The sequence below is a fragment of the Paramormyrops kingsleyae genome, chromosome 19, assembly GCF_048594095.1.
Source record: "Paramormyrops kingsleyae isolate MSU_618 chromosome 19, PKINGS_0.4, whole genome shotgun sequence".
NCBI classification, from domain to species: Eukaryota; Metazoa; Chordata; class Actinopteri; order Osteoglossiformes; family Mormyridae; genus Paramormyrops; species Paramormyrops kingsleyae.
This window is the reverse complement of record NC_132815.1, coordinates 27868177-27888366: the sequence shown is the minus strand read 5'-3', so window position 1 is coordinate 27888366 and position 20190 is coordinate 27868177. Positions and strand designations below refer to the sequence as shown.

The 20190-nt window shown below is 39.5% G+C and overlaps 1 protein-coding gene and 1 long non-coding RNA gene across 2 annotated transcripts in view; one reads left to right on the top strand and one right to left on the bottom strand.

Moving 5' to 3' along the window:
- Positions 1-20190, top strand: part of LOC111841726 (uncharacterized) — a 218586-nt gene that overhangs the window by 75475 nt on the left and 122921 nt on the right. The window contains exons 17-20 of the mRNA XM_072702643.1: positions 360-530; positions 2598-2771; positions 4810-5007; positions 15877-16050. Of these exons, the coding sequence (XP_072558744.1) occupies positions 360-530; positions 2598-2771; positions 4810-5007; positions 15877-16050 (717 nt within the window). The remainder of the gene's footprint in view (positions 1-359; positions 531-2597; positions 2772-4809; positions 5008-15876; positions 16051-20190) is intronic.
- LOC140580933 (uncharacterized) overlaps positions 1-20190 on the bottom strand; it is a 39083-nt gene that overhangs the window by 14396 nt on the left and 4497 nt on the right. The gene's annotated exons all lie outside the window — the stretch shown is intronic.

The window sequence follows — 20190 nt, the reverse complement described above, 5'->3', positions numbered from 1 at the left end:
TATGGGGACACAATGTCCCCATAACGTGATAAATATTCATTTTTTTCCCATTATGGGGACTGGTTTTTTCCTTTTATAAAAGTCGGTGACTACTATGAAAAAATCAAAAATGCAAAAATTATTTTGTTTGGTTACTTGTGGTTATGGTTATGGCTGGGTGGGGGTTATGGTTGCCATAGTTAGCATTAGCATGTGAATAAGGATAGCTATACCCGACTGTGCGTGCGTGTGTGTGTGTGTTATATGTGAGGTCCGTCACTGGCTTAAACGTTGTTAAGGGGGCATGACTATGACATTTTCTGTCATTACGTTTACCAGTGTGTGTGTGTGTCTGTGTCTTAAAATGTTTTCTTTTCCAGACTACATAGCTGCAATCTCACAGAGACATGCTGTGAAGCTTTGGCTTTAACTCTCAAATCAAACTCTCACCTGAGAGAGCTGGACCTGAGTGACAATGACCTGAAGGATTCAGGAGTGAAGCTGCTCTCTGCTGGACTGGAGAATCCACACTGTACACTGGAAATACTGAGGTCAGTCCTATATGACAGGTGAAATACTAAACTAGTATCTGTTAGATATTTGGAATGCAAATTAAACCACAGACTATGGGTATTTGATAATACAACTTGAATGCCCCCCAACATGTACACACAAAGCAGGAGAGTCTAGGGGAAGGGCTGAAGGATAAGCCACATGGGGAGTTTATTTACTGTTAAGCTCCTGTTGTCACGATCGGATAAGAAGGCGAGCAGGGAAGCAGGAGAGTACGCCAAACTTACGGGCAAATGGGGTTTTAATGAGCCAAGGACAGACAGGTAGGGGCATCCACGGACACTACAATGACGGATCTGACGAGACGTACTCAGACACGGACTAAATACACAAGACTAGCCAGAAATAACAGGACACAAGTGATCACAATCAGGAATTGACACGAGGTAATGAGGGGGCGTGGCACACGAGGATCGTACGGAGCTGGGCGTGACACCTGTTTAGGTGTCTTTTATTTAGGCCTCAAATATTTTTAGACCCTCACATGTATTTAGTGCCTCAACTTGTAATACAGCTGATGTAGAATTAGGGCTGGGCGATATGACTGAAAACTATATCACGATATGAGTGTTTCATATCGGTCGATATCGATAATTATTGACGTTTTTTATGACCCATTTAAAATAAAGACCAGGAGAAAAATATATTACATTTAAACATTTTTATTTTAAACATGTCAACAACCATGGAAAATAAAGTGTTTTTAAAATATGTGCAGTGTTTTGTAAACATAAATAAAACTGACGTAGACTGAGATACATCTGTAATATAAAAAAACAAACCTGATACAGTACAGTAACATTGTTTGAAATATAAAACCTGCAGAAATATGAAAAAGTAACTCTTCAAGTTATTCTTACTCTAATCATACTTGAAGTTGAACTATTCAAGTATATTTTCAGTCCAGGTTTTGTGCTAGGAAAAGACACACATGCAAACACTAACGAGGAAGACGCGATACGTAGGGAGCCGGAACCCAGAAGTGCGCCGTAAACACAGAGAGGAAAAAGAGAAGGGGAAACAAAGACACGGCAGACTCGAAACGAAACACGGGATACGCGAAAAACCGGACAACGACACATACAAACCGAAAGGATACAGACCTATAACTTAATATTCAGGAGACGGGGGGCGAGCGGCATTAGGGAAGGGCGAGGTGACCATCACAGTGATTCACAAAAAACCGGCATAACTTCCATAAAGCAGTTGTTTTGCTGTGCTACGACCATTTATGACAGCTGCGTTTCCGGCACGGATCCAAACTAGCTTCGCAACCTCTGTTTTCTTCCGACGAAGAATAAAAAATATCGAACGTTTTATCGAACACATTTTTTATTGATATCGATCACGTGTCTATCGCGATACATATCGTAATCGTTTTATCGCCGAGCCCTATGTGGAACACAAATTGGCAAGGCATGAACTGTTTCTATTTCTGTACCCTTCACAGTTTCATAGCAGAGGAACATAAATCACATTTACTTAGGTGAAATTACAATATTTGTTTATTTTAGGTAGCTACTGCATGAGCACCTTCTTGTGCCATATCAGCTACCTGTCAGTTATGAGAGATGAATTATTCCTGTAATCAGCTCTCATTGCACTGTACAGATCTCTGTGGACCACACACACGCAGTGTGTAAAATGTTTTATATAATATATTTTCTGAAGTGGGATTCCTACTAGTTCTATTGCATACATTAGTCGTGTTCCAGTTATGTTTTACCTTCATAATTTGTACTAGCTCTGCATTGGCTGCTGAGGATGTTCACATCTCCCCTTTCAGAGTTACTAGTCAGGTGTGGGGACACCAGGCCAAAAGATGGCTAACGACTGCAGTGGAAGTTATTTCTCTGAATATATTATGCGAGGATTCATACATAATTTTCACATTTCCTGTCAAAATCATAAATCTACACCTGTACAGTGACCTCCTGCTGGTCTCTCTCTTTCACACAGAATGGAGTTTCTTTATATGGGTAAGTACTAGTGAATAGAGGGTCATGAAAAACATTGTAAACAGCGTTGTGATTTCCTTTCTATAGACTGTCAGACTGTAGAGTCAAAGAAGAAGGCTGCTCTTCCCTGGCTTCAGCTCTGAGGTCAAACCCCTCATACCTGAGAGAGCTGGATCTGAGCTCCAATCACCTAGGAAACTCAGGAGTGAATCAGCTCTCTGCTGTACTGGAGAATCCCAGCTATAAACTGGAGATACTGAAGTGAGTACAGAATATGCATTTTATATCCATCCATCTATCCTTATTCCAGCTGCTTATTCTGGACAGGGAGCCTGGAGTGGGAGGTAGGGTGACACCCTGGGTGGGATGCCAGTCAGTCACTGGGCACACACTGATACACACAACAGGTAATAATGAATCCCCAGTAAGCCTAAATGCATGTTTATGGGAGGAAACAGTAGTGCATAGAAAAAACACATGCAACATGGAGAGAACTTCCCACACACTACAATACCATAGAACAGGATTTTTCTGGATAATTAATTGCTCAATATTGTAATAGGGACAATTTTGACTTAAAAAAAAAACATGCCATGCATTAACTAGGACTAAATGAAAATGCATACAGTCGGACACTCTTGCATTAGCTGCTGGGGATGTTACTTATTTACTTGTTAAATGTCAGGACACCTGGCAGAAAGTTGGCTAATGGTCGCAAATTCATTGCCTGGAATGTATTGTAAGGAGGATTCACATCATCATTGTATGGGTACCTGTGTATTTTTCTGTTTTTTCCCCAGTAGGGGGAAAAAAACAGTCCTTTTTAGGTTTTGCAAGTACAGTGGTACCTCAGAACTCGAATTTAATCCATTCCGAGCTCCGGATCGAATCCTAAAAAGTTCGAGTTTTGATCGAATTTTCCCCATAAGAAATAATGGAAAACCAATTAACTGGTTCCCAGCTCCAAAAAATTACACCTAAATATGTTTTTTTTTAGCATTTAAACAGAAAATGAACCGGATAAAATGAGAAGAGTATATACTGTACTAAACACATCTAAGCACATTTATCAAAACAGTCATTTGTAAAGTCAGAAAATTTACTTTGTGTTTGAAGCCGAGAGTAATATGAAAACTATGTCTACCAAAACTATGTCTCAAACAAATCGAACTGGAGAGCCATTCATTTACAGTCAACAAGTAACTCAATTTTTTTAATACTGCAAACTGTTTCTTTGGTATTAAGGCTGAATTATACAGTCCGTGTGTATGGTCGCGACAGAGGTGAAGCGACATGACAATAATCATAATAATAATACTCTATGATAAACAGGTACAGTAAATGCAATAGGTGTCAGTTGTCACGCCCCGATTGTCCGCTCCTTCCGTGTGCCACGCCTCCTCGTTAACCCCGTGTGGAATCCTTGTGTGATCAGCTGTTTCTGCTTGTTGTCATTAGTCCTCTGTATTTAGTCCGCGTTTCAGTTTGTTTCCCCAGTCCGGTCATTGTATTGTCCGTCTGCGTTTTGCCTGCCTTACCTATAATTAAACCCCGTATTCCCCGATACCCTGACATCTGCAGCTTTGTCTCCGTTCCATCCCCACTCGGCACAACAATTAAATTTATTAATGTTGTATTATTAATATTAAAATAATGAATAAGAAATCTTTATTTTTAAATGTATTTTATTATATAATAATAATTACTGTTACTGTCTATCATTGTCTAAATGTATTTTTACTGTCTAAATATATGTATTCAGTTAGTTTAAACATGCACGGTGCTATCACAGCTAATGCGAGGCTGACACTGAAGCTTTACCCTTTGTTTCCGCTGAGAGACGTGCTGCGTGACTCATTTCCCCGCAAGTTATCTTAGGTCGGCGTTCACAGTTTGACTTCTGAGATTCAGATCGAGCTCTAGGTAATTTTTTTTCAAACTGGTTGGTTCGACTTTTAAGAAATTCGAGTTCTAATGAGTTTGAGAACTGAGGTACCACTGTACTATTTATGTACTTTGTCCCTGCCGATAAAATGCTATTCAGTGTAATCTGTGTTGCAGTACTTTCTCTGCTGAAAATGTACAGTAATACAGTAAAAAGTATAAAGATTTGAGGTATGATCCACTGATTCACTCAATGATGAAGTAACTGCAGTAAATAAAAGTACCATCTCACCTGTTATATCATCTCAAATTGCCAAGAGGCACAAAACACTGCACATTGTAATTCATTTTGAAATGTAAGTAGTGCTTTTGTTATATTGAAAATAAATGCTTGTTTTCATGTTTCCTTTTCCAGACTGAACAGCTGTAAATTGAGTTGGGAATCCTGTATAGCACTGGCCTCTGCTCTCAGTTCAAACCCACATGTGAGAGAGCTGGACCTGAGTGACAATGAGGTGCCGGATTTTACAGAGAAACAGCGTCCAAAGATTAAAAGGGAGATGCCGCAATCAGCATTACTGGGTTTTACACGCTGTAAACTGGAGATACTGAGGTCAGTATTACTGGGTATTCCTTTCTGTAAATGAAATACTAAGGACTGTCCTTTCTGACTCTCCCCAGAATGGCTCAGTCAGTAAATCAGCTTATCCTGAACACAAGCTGTCCAAGCATGGACTATGCCAATACCTTAATACTATAAAGCATTTTATATCAAAGTTACACAAATCAAATGTTCTCTGTTTTAAAACAATTCATCCAGTAATGCATCCTTTTATTTTAGGTAGGTGCTGCATGAGCACCTTCTTGTGTCATATCAGCCAACTGTCAGTTGTGAGAGCTGAATCACTCCTGTAACCAGCTCTCACTGCACTGTACAGATCTGTATGGACCCCAGTGTTTAAAATGTCTGTAAATAAATTCCTGCCAGTTATGTTCCATCCATGATTTTCATTCCAGAATCCTTTCTGAAATAATTAACATTATCATTTTAAGACTAGCCATTCATTGGCTGGAATGAAAACTAATACAGTCTGGCAGCCTTGCATTAGTTGCTGGGGATGTTCACATCTCCCCCTTTCAAAGTTACTTCTTAAGTGTGGGGACAACAAGCTGAAAGTTGGCTAACGACTGTGCTGGATGCAGTTTCTTGGCTCTGAATATGTTATGTGAGGATTCACATCTGTATTGTACTCTGTGATTGTCAGAGATGGGGGACTCGAGTCACATGACTTGACTCGAGTCAGACTCGAGTCACAATTTTCAGGACTTGAGACTTGCTTGATTGAAGTAAGAAAATGACTTGACTTGACTTTGACTTGAGAGTAAGTGACTTGAGACTTGACTTGACTTAAAGTGGAAGACTCGACAATGACTTGAACTTTTAAATATAATTCGTTTAATAAAATAAAATAATTTAATAAAATAATTATGACTCAGCAGCACCATAATTGGCGCCTGCGCCCTTAACGCTGCACAACTCTTAACGTTACCAAGAAGAAGAAGAAGAACGCTGCACAACTCAAACCGCGCCAAACATGGCAGACAATAGTCGAGCTCCTCATATAGTCACGTTTGGCTATAAGGACTTTGAACTAGACCGTACTAACAAAAAATGATTTGCCAGATGCAGAGAATTCAACGCGAGAGTATCAGACACGACAACCACAACATCAAATTTCATCCGGCACTTCAAAAACCACAAGGAAAGTTAAGAAAGTCGAATTCTTTATAGTCAATTTAATAAAACGATTACTAATTAATTAAATTAATCTTTTCTGTTTGTCATAATTTGGCCTTGGTTGCATGTTTTTTTATCAGAAATGTGATGATCATCTCATAAATAAAACGCTATAACGTTACCAGTGGCGTAGCCACATTTTAATGTTGAGTGCAACTTGAAATGAAAGGGCTTCTCGATATTACATGTAAACTATAATGTCTACATTAAATGTGCGCATTTTCAAGCGTTTGTATGGACTGACTGCGTGTGGTTAGTTGAATGGCAGCTCGTGTAACGTTATACTGCATGAAAATCTAAGATGAAAGCGTCGGTGCAATCACTTCTCCTTCAATAACTCGTTCAAAACTTTTTGGTCATACAGACAAGAATAATTTCATCGTTCGAATCGGTTACGTTAAGTGTCTATAATTTTTTTGTGTACACTCACAATAACAACAAAATGTTGTGTGCTGTATAACAATGAAACCAGTTCAAATAGAAAACAAATATATCAGATTATATATTATGTATGAAACGTGTATAGTGCGCGTCCACCGCAGAGATGACAATTAAGCTTCATAACTTCATCACTGGGCTATATTAATGTAGCACAGATATGCATATAATTTAAATATAGCAATGCAAATAAGATACATAATATATGTATATAAGTTCATCTTTTCTGTAAAAAGTTTTCTGTGCAAAAATAAACATGTATCGAAAATTTAACCTCTGTTTGTTTTAGTACTGCAACTTGACTTGACTTGGCTTGAAACTTATCAGGACTCGACTTGACTTGCTTAGGGTGAACCCTTGACTTGACTTGACTTGCTTGATTTGTCTTAACTGTGACTTGAGACTTGACTCGAGACTTGATGGTTAACACTTGAAACTTGCTTGGACTTGATCATATGCGACTTGTCCCCATCTCTGGTGATTGTTGTCCACAAGGTGTATTCATTGCAGGGCTCCAGACAGAACAAAAAAATTTGGGAGCCACTGGCTCCTAAACCCAAAATATTTAGGAGCCAAATGCTTTTTTTGGGAGCCATAACCTCTACCGCATGCCAAATGTGAAATAAACAACTAATATTTACTTGTATTTCTTTGGTCTACCTCACACTGCCTTTCCTTTCTCCTATCTGGGCTATTTCACTTGCCGACTAGTGTCCTCTGCAAGGTCTTATAAAAAATGATAAATGACACATAAATTTGAACTGTGCAAATGTTTACTAATAAGCAATACTCTGACATTCTTGTGCTTCTTACTCTCACCATGCTTTTTTTTTTTAGTTTCCTTTTTAAAATGGCTCGTACCACAAATGAATTCTGTTTTACCAGCAATTTCTTGTCCGGCTTGCGCACAAAAGCTGCAATACGTCTTTCCCTTGTCATACCGTAACCAAACGAACTCCTGTAACCAAGCCGCTTTAAACTGTGTCCCAGGCGTCGGAGCTGCGGGCGCAGAAGACTTTGCTAACGGGACGGAGTTGTCATTCTTTAATAACTGTACATTTCCGGACGCCGGTGGCTGTACCTCAGATAACCCACTGACTGAATTATCTTCGGTTCGTTCAGAAGTAGACAAGGCAGGATTTGGACTAGTGGGCACTGAGAAAAAGTCAGAAATTTTTCGTTTGGCCATTTCGCGTGTTACATGGAAACTTAGAACATTTGGCGTGTTACGTGAAAAGTTAGGACGGAATTAAAGGAGTAGTCGTGGCCCGATTCTCTTCTATTTCGGATCCCTTATCGCAGCAGTTAGCGAGATGACATTTGAAGCAGAGTGGGCGTGTCAGATGATGCCTCCCTTAGGTTTGGTTTTAATCACATGATAGTGTTATAGGAAAGGTAGACGCGGGCTGAGAGTGTCCGCACAAAATTAAAAGCCGTTTCTGCTGCTTTAATTTTAAAACTTTTCTTAGATTGAGAGGGAGAGTCGCCACCGGCGACTAGAATGAAAAAACTAGTCGCAAAATAGAAAATCAAGTCGCATTGGCGACCATTTTAGTCGCCATCTGGAGCCCTGCATTGTTATTAATTCTGGCTTTTGTTCCTGTTAATTTATTAAGAACAGTTCTGTATTAAATTTTGTTTGTCTGGAGTCCGCCAGTTGAGTACTTCTGATAGTCCGTAAATTTACCTTTCCGTGAGTGATAATTACACTGAACAATTTAAGGTACTTTTATTCAAACCTTTTTTTGACTGGGCCCCTGAGGGCTGATATATTTGTCACATCTTAAAATATAAAACTGAAAAATAGGATTGGTCAGGGTTCATTTCACTACATGTTGTACTTGTTATAACTATGTATGTGACGAATAAAGAATCTTGAAATCATAACGAACAAATCGCTCAATGACAATGAATGACGCAACCGACTGGCTAATGCTACGTTCACACCGCAAGCGTCAAAGACGCCAGCCGTCTCTCCCGCCGCCCTGAACGTGACGCTAGCCAACGCCGGAGACGCTCTCTGACGTCATAGAGTGGGCGGGGACAAGGCCGCTCAGAATGCCAGGCTCTGAGAACTTTTTAAAGGGGCCGCAAAACAAACAAACGTGTAGCTTATATCTTTGCACCGACTCCTGATAGGACATAATTTGTCAAATAAATATTGTTGTGAGCCAGTTATTTGCATTCTCACTTAAAATCAAGCGTTCTGGAGGGAAAATGTTACCTATAAATAGTGTAGCGCTTCTTTTCAAATTTACCTTGGATCACAATGGATGATCGCCAAGTAGTTGCTTGTGCTTTATGTTTCTTTAGTTAACATAAATAGTACTTAAAATGTTTCACGACAGTTCTACTAAAACACATAATTATGTTTTGACAAACACTAATGCTATAAATAGGTTTAACATTACCGACAATTTGCAGTGTTTTCTCTGCTATATGGCGCTAAAATTACTACTGATGTCCTTCCTTTTTCACAAAAAAATATATTATGCACTTCACCATCTCACCTGGAACACCGATTGTTTCGGACACTCTGGCCCATGCCTCATTTTTTTTTATTTATGTCCCTGTATGCAAACAGAGACACATCATATATAACTGGGTGCCCAGCCACAGCAATAATAAGTCTCTCCTCCATTGTGCCTAGGAACGGTTGGGTCGGAACAAAAGTTTACACGCTTATGTTCTGCGGCGCTCTCTTTAGCGGAGCATCTCTACATTCCCATTGGTTGCCGCCAAACCGCGTCACAGCTCATTACCATAAAGTTGACTGGGATTCAACTTCTGTTTGACGCTCCCGCGCTGCTCCTCGACGCCTCCCGACGCTCCCTCCCATAGAGAATGAATGACTTCCGGTCGCTTCAAGAGCATCTGGCTGCAGACCTCCACCTTGAGGTTCTCCACTACAGGGACGGAAACACGTGATCTCCACAAGTGAGTCCGGACATGACGTTATGCAAACTTACGCCATGGAGGCAGTACCAGATATCACATGATATCCACGCACAGCTTGGATTTGTCAATGGGAGGGTGTTTAGCTTTGTCGAAAGAAAAAAGTGGGTAGAACAAGCAACAACGGTAGCATTCGACCAGTGATTTTTTTCTCTCCAAATTTAGCTTTAAATTGGTTACTTAAGCTAAGACTATGGAAGCCCGTTTCCGCCAGGTAGTAAAAAAAATATAAGCCACGGAATCTCGCAATTGCGACTTAGTAAGTCAGAATTCTGACTTTATATCTCGCAATTGCGACTTAGTATCTCAAAACAAGTTTCTAGCTTTAATAACTTTTCACGGAAGGTGGGGCGTTTTTAATGACAGAATCGTGTTGTCCAGTACACAGACAACGATGCACACCGATTACGAAACACGTAATCAAGCAATTCAGCTGTGATACATTTACTTTGTCCCACGGTGCACTGCCTAAATCACACTTTACAACTTACTTATGGATTAATTTGTGTTATCAATTAACTGTCAATATGTATGAAATGGAGCAATGGCATGTAGCCTAATATGGATATGATGTAGCCTAATAATTAAACTGTTAGACAGAAAGTGATCTTGAAAATGAAAGGGGTGTGCATTGCCCCCTGACTCCACTGATCAAGGCACACTTCATAGGACATGACTGTCTCATTTTGTTTCAGAGCAATTAACCCTTTAGTGCATTGCCCTTATGCCATGTAATATGGATACAATATATAATCAATAACTGATAGAGAGAAAGTTATTCTGAAAATCCAAGGGGTGTGCATTGTTCCCTGTAGTCCACTGATCAAAGCACACTTCACTAGAAGTGCCTGTCTTGTATAGTTTTAAAGTTATTAACCCATTCATGTATTGTCCCATTGCACATTATACGGATACATTCAAACATTCAGAAATTAATTAAAATTTGTACGTAAAGCAATCTGGGAAACAAAGGGGTGTGCATCAGTCGCCATGAGCCCAAAATGCTAAACCACCATGTCATTACAGCTGACAGCACCTATATTATTAGCTATTAACACGATTTTGCACAAATCATGAAATGGTTTGAAGCGCAAAAATAATCGGTGGGCATCGTTGTATGTGTACTGGACAACACGATTCTGTCATTAAAATGACACCGATGCTTAAGTGAAATCCAGGTCCTTTTAATTGAAAATATAAAGTCGCAATTGCGACATATAAAGTCAGAATTCTGACTTACGAAGTCGCAATTGCGACATATAAAGTCAGAATTCTGACTTACTAAGTCGCAATTGCGAGATTCCGTGGCTTATATTTTTTTTTACTACCTGGCGGAAACGGGCTTCCATACTCCAGTTTGATTTGTTTAGACGTCGAGACATAGTTTTGGTAGACATAGTTGTCATATTACTCTCGGCCTCAAACACAGAGTAAATTATCTTGTGCGCACAGAATAACTTGTGAGCACAAGAAAATACCTTGTGCCCCACGATTTAAAAAAAAAATCACCCTATGGGACTTCGGGGGCTCCGTATTAAAGTGAGAATTTCACACGTACCGAAATAATAAAAATAACACATGCTATTAACATCCCTTCTTGTAGAATTAAAATACATTATTAACGCCCGTTTCCAATGTTAATAATATAATTTAAATCGATCACCAAAATAATAAGTATGTACTTTAAAAGACTATTTCTGTTCGGTCGAGTTTAAAAAGTCTGGGCTGTGTGTGACGATTATGTGATATCTGGTACCACCTCCATGCATGTTTGCATAACGTCATGTTCGGATTCGCTTGTGGAGATCACGTGTTTCCGTCCCTCTAGTGGAGATCCTCCTGGTGGAGGTCTGCAGCCAGACCCTTCTCGGTCGCTTTGACGCTCTCGCCGCTAGCAGTGTGAACGTAGCATAAGGTACTTCTAGCGCCGGGGTGATTAAAATGGTACGGTCCACACTAGGGATATCTGAAATCGTTTTACATCAAATTTTCCTAAAAGGTAAGGTTATCTTTCTTTTTTTAAAATAAAAAAAAACAAATGAAACATGTTAAGACCCCCCCCCCCCCCAAACTGCTATTTTTGTCTATTTGGGGGGGGGTCTTGGTCTTGATCGGGAGGTACTGTACCCCCCGTAATTCGAACCATGATCTCACGAGTCGTTATGATTTTGACGAAAGAGATTGCTGGTTCCTCTAAACCTCCGGCACCTCCACCAGGAGGATCTCCACTAGAGGGACGGAAACACGTGAGCTCCACTAGCGAATCCGGACATGACGTTATGCAAACATGCCATGGAGGTGGTACCAGATATCACATAACCCTCACACACAACCCAGACTTTAACTCGAACGAACAGAAATCTAGTCTTTTAAAGTATACACTTATTATTTTGGTGATCGATTTAAATAATATTTAACATTGGAAACGGACGTTAATAATGTATTTTAATTCTACAAGAAGGGACGTTAATAGCATATGTTAATTTTATTATTTGGGAACGTGTGAAATTCTTACTTTAATACGGAGCCCCCGAATTCCCATAGGGTTTTAAATCATGTGCGCAATCAAGTTATTCTGTGCGCACATGATAATTTACTTTGTGTTTGAAGCCGAGAGTAATATGAAAACTATGTCTACCAAAACTATGTCTCAAACAAATCGAACTGGAGAGCCATTCATTTACAGTCAACAAGTAACTCAATTTTTTTAATACTGCAAACTGTTTCTTTGGTATTAAGGCTGAATTATACAGTCCGTGTGTATGGTCGCGACAGAGGTGAAGCGACATGACAATAATCATAATAATAATACTCTATGATAAACAGGTACAGTAAATGCAATAGGTGTCAGTTGTCACGCCCCGATCGTGCCGATCCTCCTGTGCCACGACCCCCTCGTTAACCTCATGTGGATTCCTTGTGTTTTACGGATGTTTCTGATTGCTGTCATTAGTCCAGTGTATTTAGTCCGCGTTTCCGTTCGTTTCCCCAGTCCGGTCATTAACTTCACATGTCTTGATGTGTGTTACCCCGGAAAATAAATCCGCGTTTATCGCATGACATCAGTAATATCAAAAAATGTTAATTGAACTCAGTGAGGTGAACAAATCAGCAAACCGATTAAAGTTGCAAACATAATCTGTTTTAACGCAACCGAACAAAACATCAGTGTCAATATTAATATGCATAACCCTATATTCCGTCAATTTGCTAATAATATTCAAATAATCAAAAATACTACATAATAACTTATATAACTTGGTCACAATTTATTGCACGCAGGCTGTATTTTGTGCATCTTTAATATTGTTGACACTCATGTTTGGTTCGGTTGCGTCAAGATATACTATGTTTTCCACTTTACTCGGTTTGTTGATTTGTTCGCCTCACCAAGTTCTCCTAACATTTCTTGTCATTACTGACAGCTATTTATTGTACCTGTGTATACCTGTTTTATTATTGACTACCGATAATGAAGGAAAAAAGTATTGTTCTTGGCGCTTCACGCCTGTCGCGACCATTCACACGGACTATACCTCAGCCTTAATGTCAAAGTAGTGCGCGGCAGCGTTGTATTTACGCATTCCAGTAATATTAATTGCAAGGCTATTGTATCTTATTGTACCCTAATGCCAGGTCTAGCAAACATAGTATGGCGTGCTGAAATACACCTCTTACAACATGACAGCTATACGCAGCTAACCTGTTCCTTCCAAATAATAACTTGTGCGCAAAAGACAGTTATTTATAAATTTATAAATATTTTTTTTCTTTTTCAGTAGACACAGTCAGTCTAAGCTTAAGTATTCAATTTAAAGCTAAATTCGGAGAAGAAGAGAAAAAAAAATCACCGATCGAATGCTACCGTTGTTGCTTGTTCTACCCACTTTTTTCTTTCGACAAAGCTAAACACTCTCCCACTGACAAATCCAGGCTGTGCGTGGAGATCATGTGATATCTGGTACTGCCTCCATGGCGTAAGTTTGCATAACGTCATGTCCAGACTCTCTTGTGGAGATCATGTGTTTCCGTCCCTCTAGTGGAGATCCTCTTGGTGGAGATCTGCAGCCAGATGCTTTTGGAGCTTATTTCGCTCTGCCCTGCCTACTGAGAAACTGGCTCATTTGCATACTAACAGTGATTGGATGTTTAGCTGGGGGGAGGGTGAGTGGGGGGATCTCTGCCGAGTGCTATGTGAGCCCGCGCACAAACAGAACACGGAGGGAATGAGCGAACAAGAAGTGAAACTTATCTCGTTTGTGCCTTTTTCAGTGGATTTTTCAGCTACTGTGGTAAATATTGTCTATATTCAATTTGTGGGTCATCTATTATTTTCTTCCTCAACTTCTAAAAGTTTGATTTAAGGGGGCAGGACGTTTGTTTAAGGGGGCGTTGCCCCTTCTTGCCCCAGCGTAGGGCCGGCCCCGATGTGTTACGTCTTTTTATAATGTTATGCCTTTTTATAAAAGGTTACGTATAACCGTGTTTGCAATTCTTCATGAATGCATTATAATGCATTGTGAAGCTATGTGAAAGGCAGTATAATGACTGCTTTAAGTAAAGTGTTACTGAAATTTCTCCATGGTTCATCCAAAAATGTCAGCATTCCGTGATCAATTTTACCATCATAAACTGTCATTACATTTCTATTCATAACAGTTCAATGAATTCAATAAGTGGGGCCTGTCTATTTTACACATTTTATTATTTTAATTTGTTAGTGTCACATCCAGCTCCGTCCGATCCTCGTGTGTGCCACGCCCACCTCATTATCCCGTGTTTCTACCTGATTGCTCCCACCTGCCTCTTGTTAATACCAGCTAGTCTTGTGTATTTAGTCCTCGTCTGAGTTAGTCTTCCCAGATTAGTCATTGTATTGTTTAATGTTCGTGGCCTGTCTGTCCGGAATAAACCCCGTATTTACGGCTCTCTCGCCCTCTTTTCTGCTCGTCGTTCCACGCGATCATAACAGTTAGCGTAATTTGATGTTTATAAACATATGCTATGTAGTTTTCTCACAGGTCTCACATCTCCAAGTCTGTCTCCAGCTCTGTGTATGTGGTCTTTACATGTTCTGCTTCTACACTCATTCATACTGGCTCAGTAGCAAAATATTGAAAAGGACAAAATAATATTATGTATTTTGTCCTGTGTAATGGAATTTTTTCTGCCTAAAGTATGTGGAAAAGTATGAATTTTTGGGATGAAATTCTCTGACCCACAGTCAATTCTCTAATGCAGGGGTCTCCAACTCCGGTCCAGGAGAGCTACTATCCAGTCGGTTTTCAATCCTACTTGGCTTCTGATGAGCCACACCTGGCCCTGGTATTTACCTGAGAACAGGTGTGGCTCATCAGAAGCCAGGTAAGATTGATAACTGACTGGATAGTAGCTCTCCAGGACCGGAGTTGGAGACCCCTGCTCTAATGAACGCAGCAAATTTTCAGGTTGCACAATACACTCTACACACTGTATTTCATTTTGATATGTAAGCTCTGCTGTTTAGTATACTGACAACAAATGCTTGTTTTACAGTCAGGCGTTCCTTAATGACAGGGATAAGTTCTGGAAAATGCATTGGTAGAGGATTTTGGCATTATGTGAACATCATAAAGTACATGGGCGCGTGCTATGTCCCAATAAAATCTCACGTTCATCTTTCAACAACAAGATAATTTATTTGGCAGTGCATTCATTTAGATTTATAATATTGGGAAAATAGTGAATGTTTTTTCCACTCCAAGGGATATAAGCAGATGTTTAACCACAAATAGAAGCTAAGTGCGCATGTTTTATGCATATATGCATGTCAGTGTAATTGGGGTTGCGGGGCCTGTACCCCAGTAGAGCTTTACGTCTAGTAACGCTGCTGATAGAGTATATTGACACAGACCTACATGGTATAGCCTACAACCAACCTAGGCTATATGGAATAGCTTAAATAACAATAAAATGTAGAGTATAATAAATAAATAAACCAGTAATATAGTTGTTTATTATCATTACCAAGTATTATGTACTGTACATAATATGACTAACAGCGGATTAGGTTTGTTTAGACCAACATCACCACAAACCTGTGACCATACTTTGCTCTACAGCATTACAATGGCTATGTCACTAGGCAATGGGGGATTGTTCAGCTTCATCCTATGGGACCACTGTTATATATGAGGTCCGTCACTGGCTTAAACTTTGTTAAGGGGGCATGACTATGATGTTTTCTGTCATTACTTTTACCACTATGTAGGTTGTCTATGTGTCTGTGTCTGAAAATGTTTTCTTTTCCAGATTGATCAACTGCAATCTCACAGAGACATGCTGTGAAGCGTTGGCTTTAACTCTCAGATCAAACTCCTCACACCTGAGGGAGCTGGACCTGAGTGACAATGACCTGCAGGATTCAGGAATGAAGCTGCTCTTTGCTGAAATGGAGAATCCACACTGTACACTGGAAATACTGAGGTCAGTCCTATATGACCAATCAAACCCTTAACTAGTAATTGTTGGTTATGCTCCAACACAAATTAAACCAGAGACCATGAGTATTTGACAGTACGACTGCAACATATGGAAGAGGATTAGGGCCACCATGAAAATATTATTTGAATTCTGACTATAATCTCAGAATTCCTACTTTTTTCTCAAAATTTTGAATTTAGAAAAAAAGTAATTGACTTTCTGAGAAAAACGTCAGAATTACGAGATTAAGGTCAGAATTCTGAGAAAAAAGTTAGAATTCAAATAATATTTTCATGGTGGCCCTAATCCTCATCTGTAGGATCGCCCTCCACCATGTCCACAAAAAAGGAGTTTGTTGTTGTTCCTCGATGGATCTTTGGTGGATCTTATTAGCACTTATCATATCATTTATCATAGGAGCTGCCCTACTGCAGCAAGATAACGAAATTGCATTGTCCATATACTGTATGACAGTATGAAAAATTTTATACCACCAAAGCCTAGTGTAGAAGGCCAAGAGGTAGAGGTTAGGGGGTCTGGAGAAGTACAGATTGGATGGGGAGAGGGAGTGACTTGGCGGTGCAGGGAATACAATGGATCTCATTCGCTAACCGTTCTTAAGATTAAATTTCTGCTTAAAATCCATTACACAGTTTTCACAAAGATTCTGATATTCATCAATGTTTTCTTATTTGGTATTTGTCCTTAGGGAAGAACAGAATCTATGCACACTTAAGAGCGCCTTTTAGTGCTGAGTAGTTTGTGCAAAATAATTGTTTATTGTGTTTTCCTCAATGCTACTGTTGTATAATGTTATAGGATGCATTAAATGATCATTTTTGTAACATATATATTTTAAAATAATTATCATTATTGTTATTATTATTCATAATAATATTAATAATAACAACGACAACAACAACAATAATAATAATAATAATGTTTTTTCTATTTGGGTATTCTTAACTTCTCTCACGACTTTCCTTATTAATTTATGTGTGTGATTTCTGTATGTACACAGTCAGGAGCACGGTAACATTTTTTTGGTAAGGGGTGCTGCCTTACAGTTTCCATGACTGCATGACATGTTTCTTTATTTAAACTCTATCCACTTCAACATTGTCATAATACTTACAGGTATTTAAAAAGAAATGTTATATCTACTAGTGTTAGTAAGTAAACTAAGATACAGGCCCAAACATTAGGGGGCACTGCAGCACCTTCAGCACTCTCTCAGCCCCCTCTTCTAGCACCATTACACACGGCCCTGCAGTTTCATGCCCTTTTATGGGGATTGGCAGGGCAAGGAAGCTATTTTGTTGGTGTGAATGTTATAGGAGGATTCACATCCAAGTTGCATTTGTTTTTTTGCACTGTTTTTTCCCCAATACACTTGATCTCAACTGAATCATATACTGTCGTCCCACAAAACTACACTGAGTATTTGGCAATCAAAACATTGTTTTGAAGCTGATGCATTTACTTTGTGTTCTGAGAACAGAGCATATGTGAATTAATCTCACTGAATTTACTCATGTTTAATTAAACCAACTGAATTGCTTGCTGGGCTGCATAACATTTTTTATTAGAACTGAGAGAAGGTGAGAGCTCCCCTAGTGGATATAGGAGTGCATTTTCCCTGGAGCAGATATAATGGGCCTGATTGATTTTAGATCATGACTTGGGATAGAAGAGAAAGTCAAATCATTTTCTCATATAATATTCAGATTCAAATATTAATATTTTTACTAGGCTTAATATTTAGAAGCCCTCAGTGATTGAGGATGGTATGTCACAGATATTAGTCTTTACCACATTTTATCATTATCATTATTAAGGTAGCTGATTATGAGAAAGACCTTGGTGTGTATGTTGATGCTTCCAAGTCTCATTCTTGCCAGTGCGGGGAAGCAATAAAAAAGGCAAATAGGGATGTTGGGGTATATCTCCAGGTGTGTGGAGTTTAAGTCAAGGGAGGTAATGCTAAGATTATACAATTCCTTGGTGAGACCTCACCTAGAATATTGTGTGCAGGTTTGGTCACCATATCTTAAAAAGGACATTGCGGCCTTAGAAAAGGTGCAGCGTAAGGCCACAAGAATGATTCCTGGTCTTAGAGGAATGTCATACGAGGAAAGTTTAGTTGAGCTAAATCTGTTCAGCCTCAAGCAAAGGAGACTGAGGGGGGACATGATCCAGGTCTATAAGATTCTAACAGGTTTGGATGCTGTTCAACCAAATAGTTACTTCAGCATTAGTTCAAATACAGGAACTCGTGGCCATAGGTGGAAATTAGCGGGAGAACATTTCAAACTGGATTTAAGAAAGCACTTCTTTACACAGTGTGTAGTCAGAGTATGGAATAGTCTTCCTGATAATGTAGTGCAAGCTGAATCTTTGGGTTCCTTTAAATCAGAGCTAGATAAGATTTTAACAACTCTGAGCTATTAGTTAAGTTCTCCCCAAGCGAGCTCACTGGGCCGAATGGCCTCCTCTCGTTTGTATAGTTCTTATGTTCTTATTAGCTATCCCTCAGTGTCTTTTTGGGTTGTTGTAGGTAATTCCTACATACTGTTTGACCCTTTGCCTTTGGTATTGTGGGGGTACTTGTTGGTGTGTAGCCCCAAAAGACTTTTCTTCTATGTCTACAATGTATTAGGTTTAGTTTAAGCTGTTCTTAATGTATTCAGCTGGTTTGATATATGGATGTAGAGAAGGACAATCAGTCCTGCTTCTCATTTCCTTTCCAACCATGGCATTTGGCTACACAGCAACCCCCCCCACAGGCATCGCAAAGCCTCCCAGGCACTGACCAGCATACAAGATCGCACAAAATTCCAGTTCTATGGCTACAGTCAGCATCAAGCTTTCCTCTATCTGGGGTTTTTATACTCTTGCCGTATTCAACACCGTTACAAAGGTTTTTTTTTTTTTTAATGTTTATTACGTCAAAGGCAGTGCCTTGTTTTGCCATGCAAGATACATGCAGCACCATTGGTCTACAGGGAAGGTGGTGGTTCCTGGAGCTGCACAGCAAAGGGCGTCACAGCTCTCCTAACATCCTTCTGCATATACACTCACCTAAAGGATTATTAGGAACACCTGTTCAATTTCTCATTAATGCAATTATCTAATCAACCAATCACATGGCAGTTGCTTCAATGCATTTAGGGGTGTGGTCCTGGTCAAGACAATCTCCTGAACTCCAAACTGAATGTCAGAATGGGAAAGAATGGTCATTTAAGCAATTTTGAGCGTGGCAGGGTTGTTGGTGCCAGACGGGCCGGTCTGAGTATTTCACAATCTGCTCAGTTACTGGGATTTTCACGCACAACCATTTCTAGGGTTTACAAAGAATGGTGTGCAAAGGGAAAAACATCCAGTATGCGGCAGTCCTGTGGGCGAAAATGCCTTGTTGATGCTAGAGGTCAGAGGAGAATGGGCCGACTGATTCAAGCTGATAGAAGAGCAATTTTGACTGAAATAACCACTCGTTACAACCGAGGTATGCAGCAAAGCATTTGTGAAGCCACAGCACGCACAACCTTGAGGTGGATGGGCTACAACAGCAGAAGACCCCACCGGGTACCACTCATCTCCACTACAAATAGGAAAAAGAGGCTACAATTTGCACGAGCTCACCAAAATTGGACAGTTGAAGACTGGAAAATGTTGCCTGGTCTGATGAGTCTCGATTTCTGTTGAGACATTCAAATGGTAGAGTCAGAATTTGGCGTAAACAGAATGAGAACATGGATCCATCATGCCTTGTTACCACCGTGCAGGCTGGTGGTGGTGGTGTAATGGTGTGGGGGATGTTTTCTTGGCACACTGAACTATATTCTGTTATCAGAACACAAAGTGAATGCATCAGCTTAAAAAGAAATTTCATTTTCAAAATACTCATTATACTGTAGTTGTGTGGAAGCGCTGTCCATGATTCAGTTGAGTTCATTCAAAGAATTATGCATAAAAACTAATGTATTTACATTGTATCAACATAATTTCTTTAAATAACACCAAGAAGTAAGTTTAATAATTTTTTTCAGTGATATATCCTTTTATATTTATATATGATTTGTGTATATATTTTATGCCTGTCGGTAAAATGCAATACAGTGTGACTTATGTTACAGTACTTTG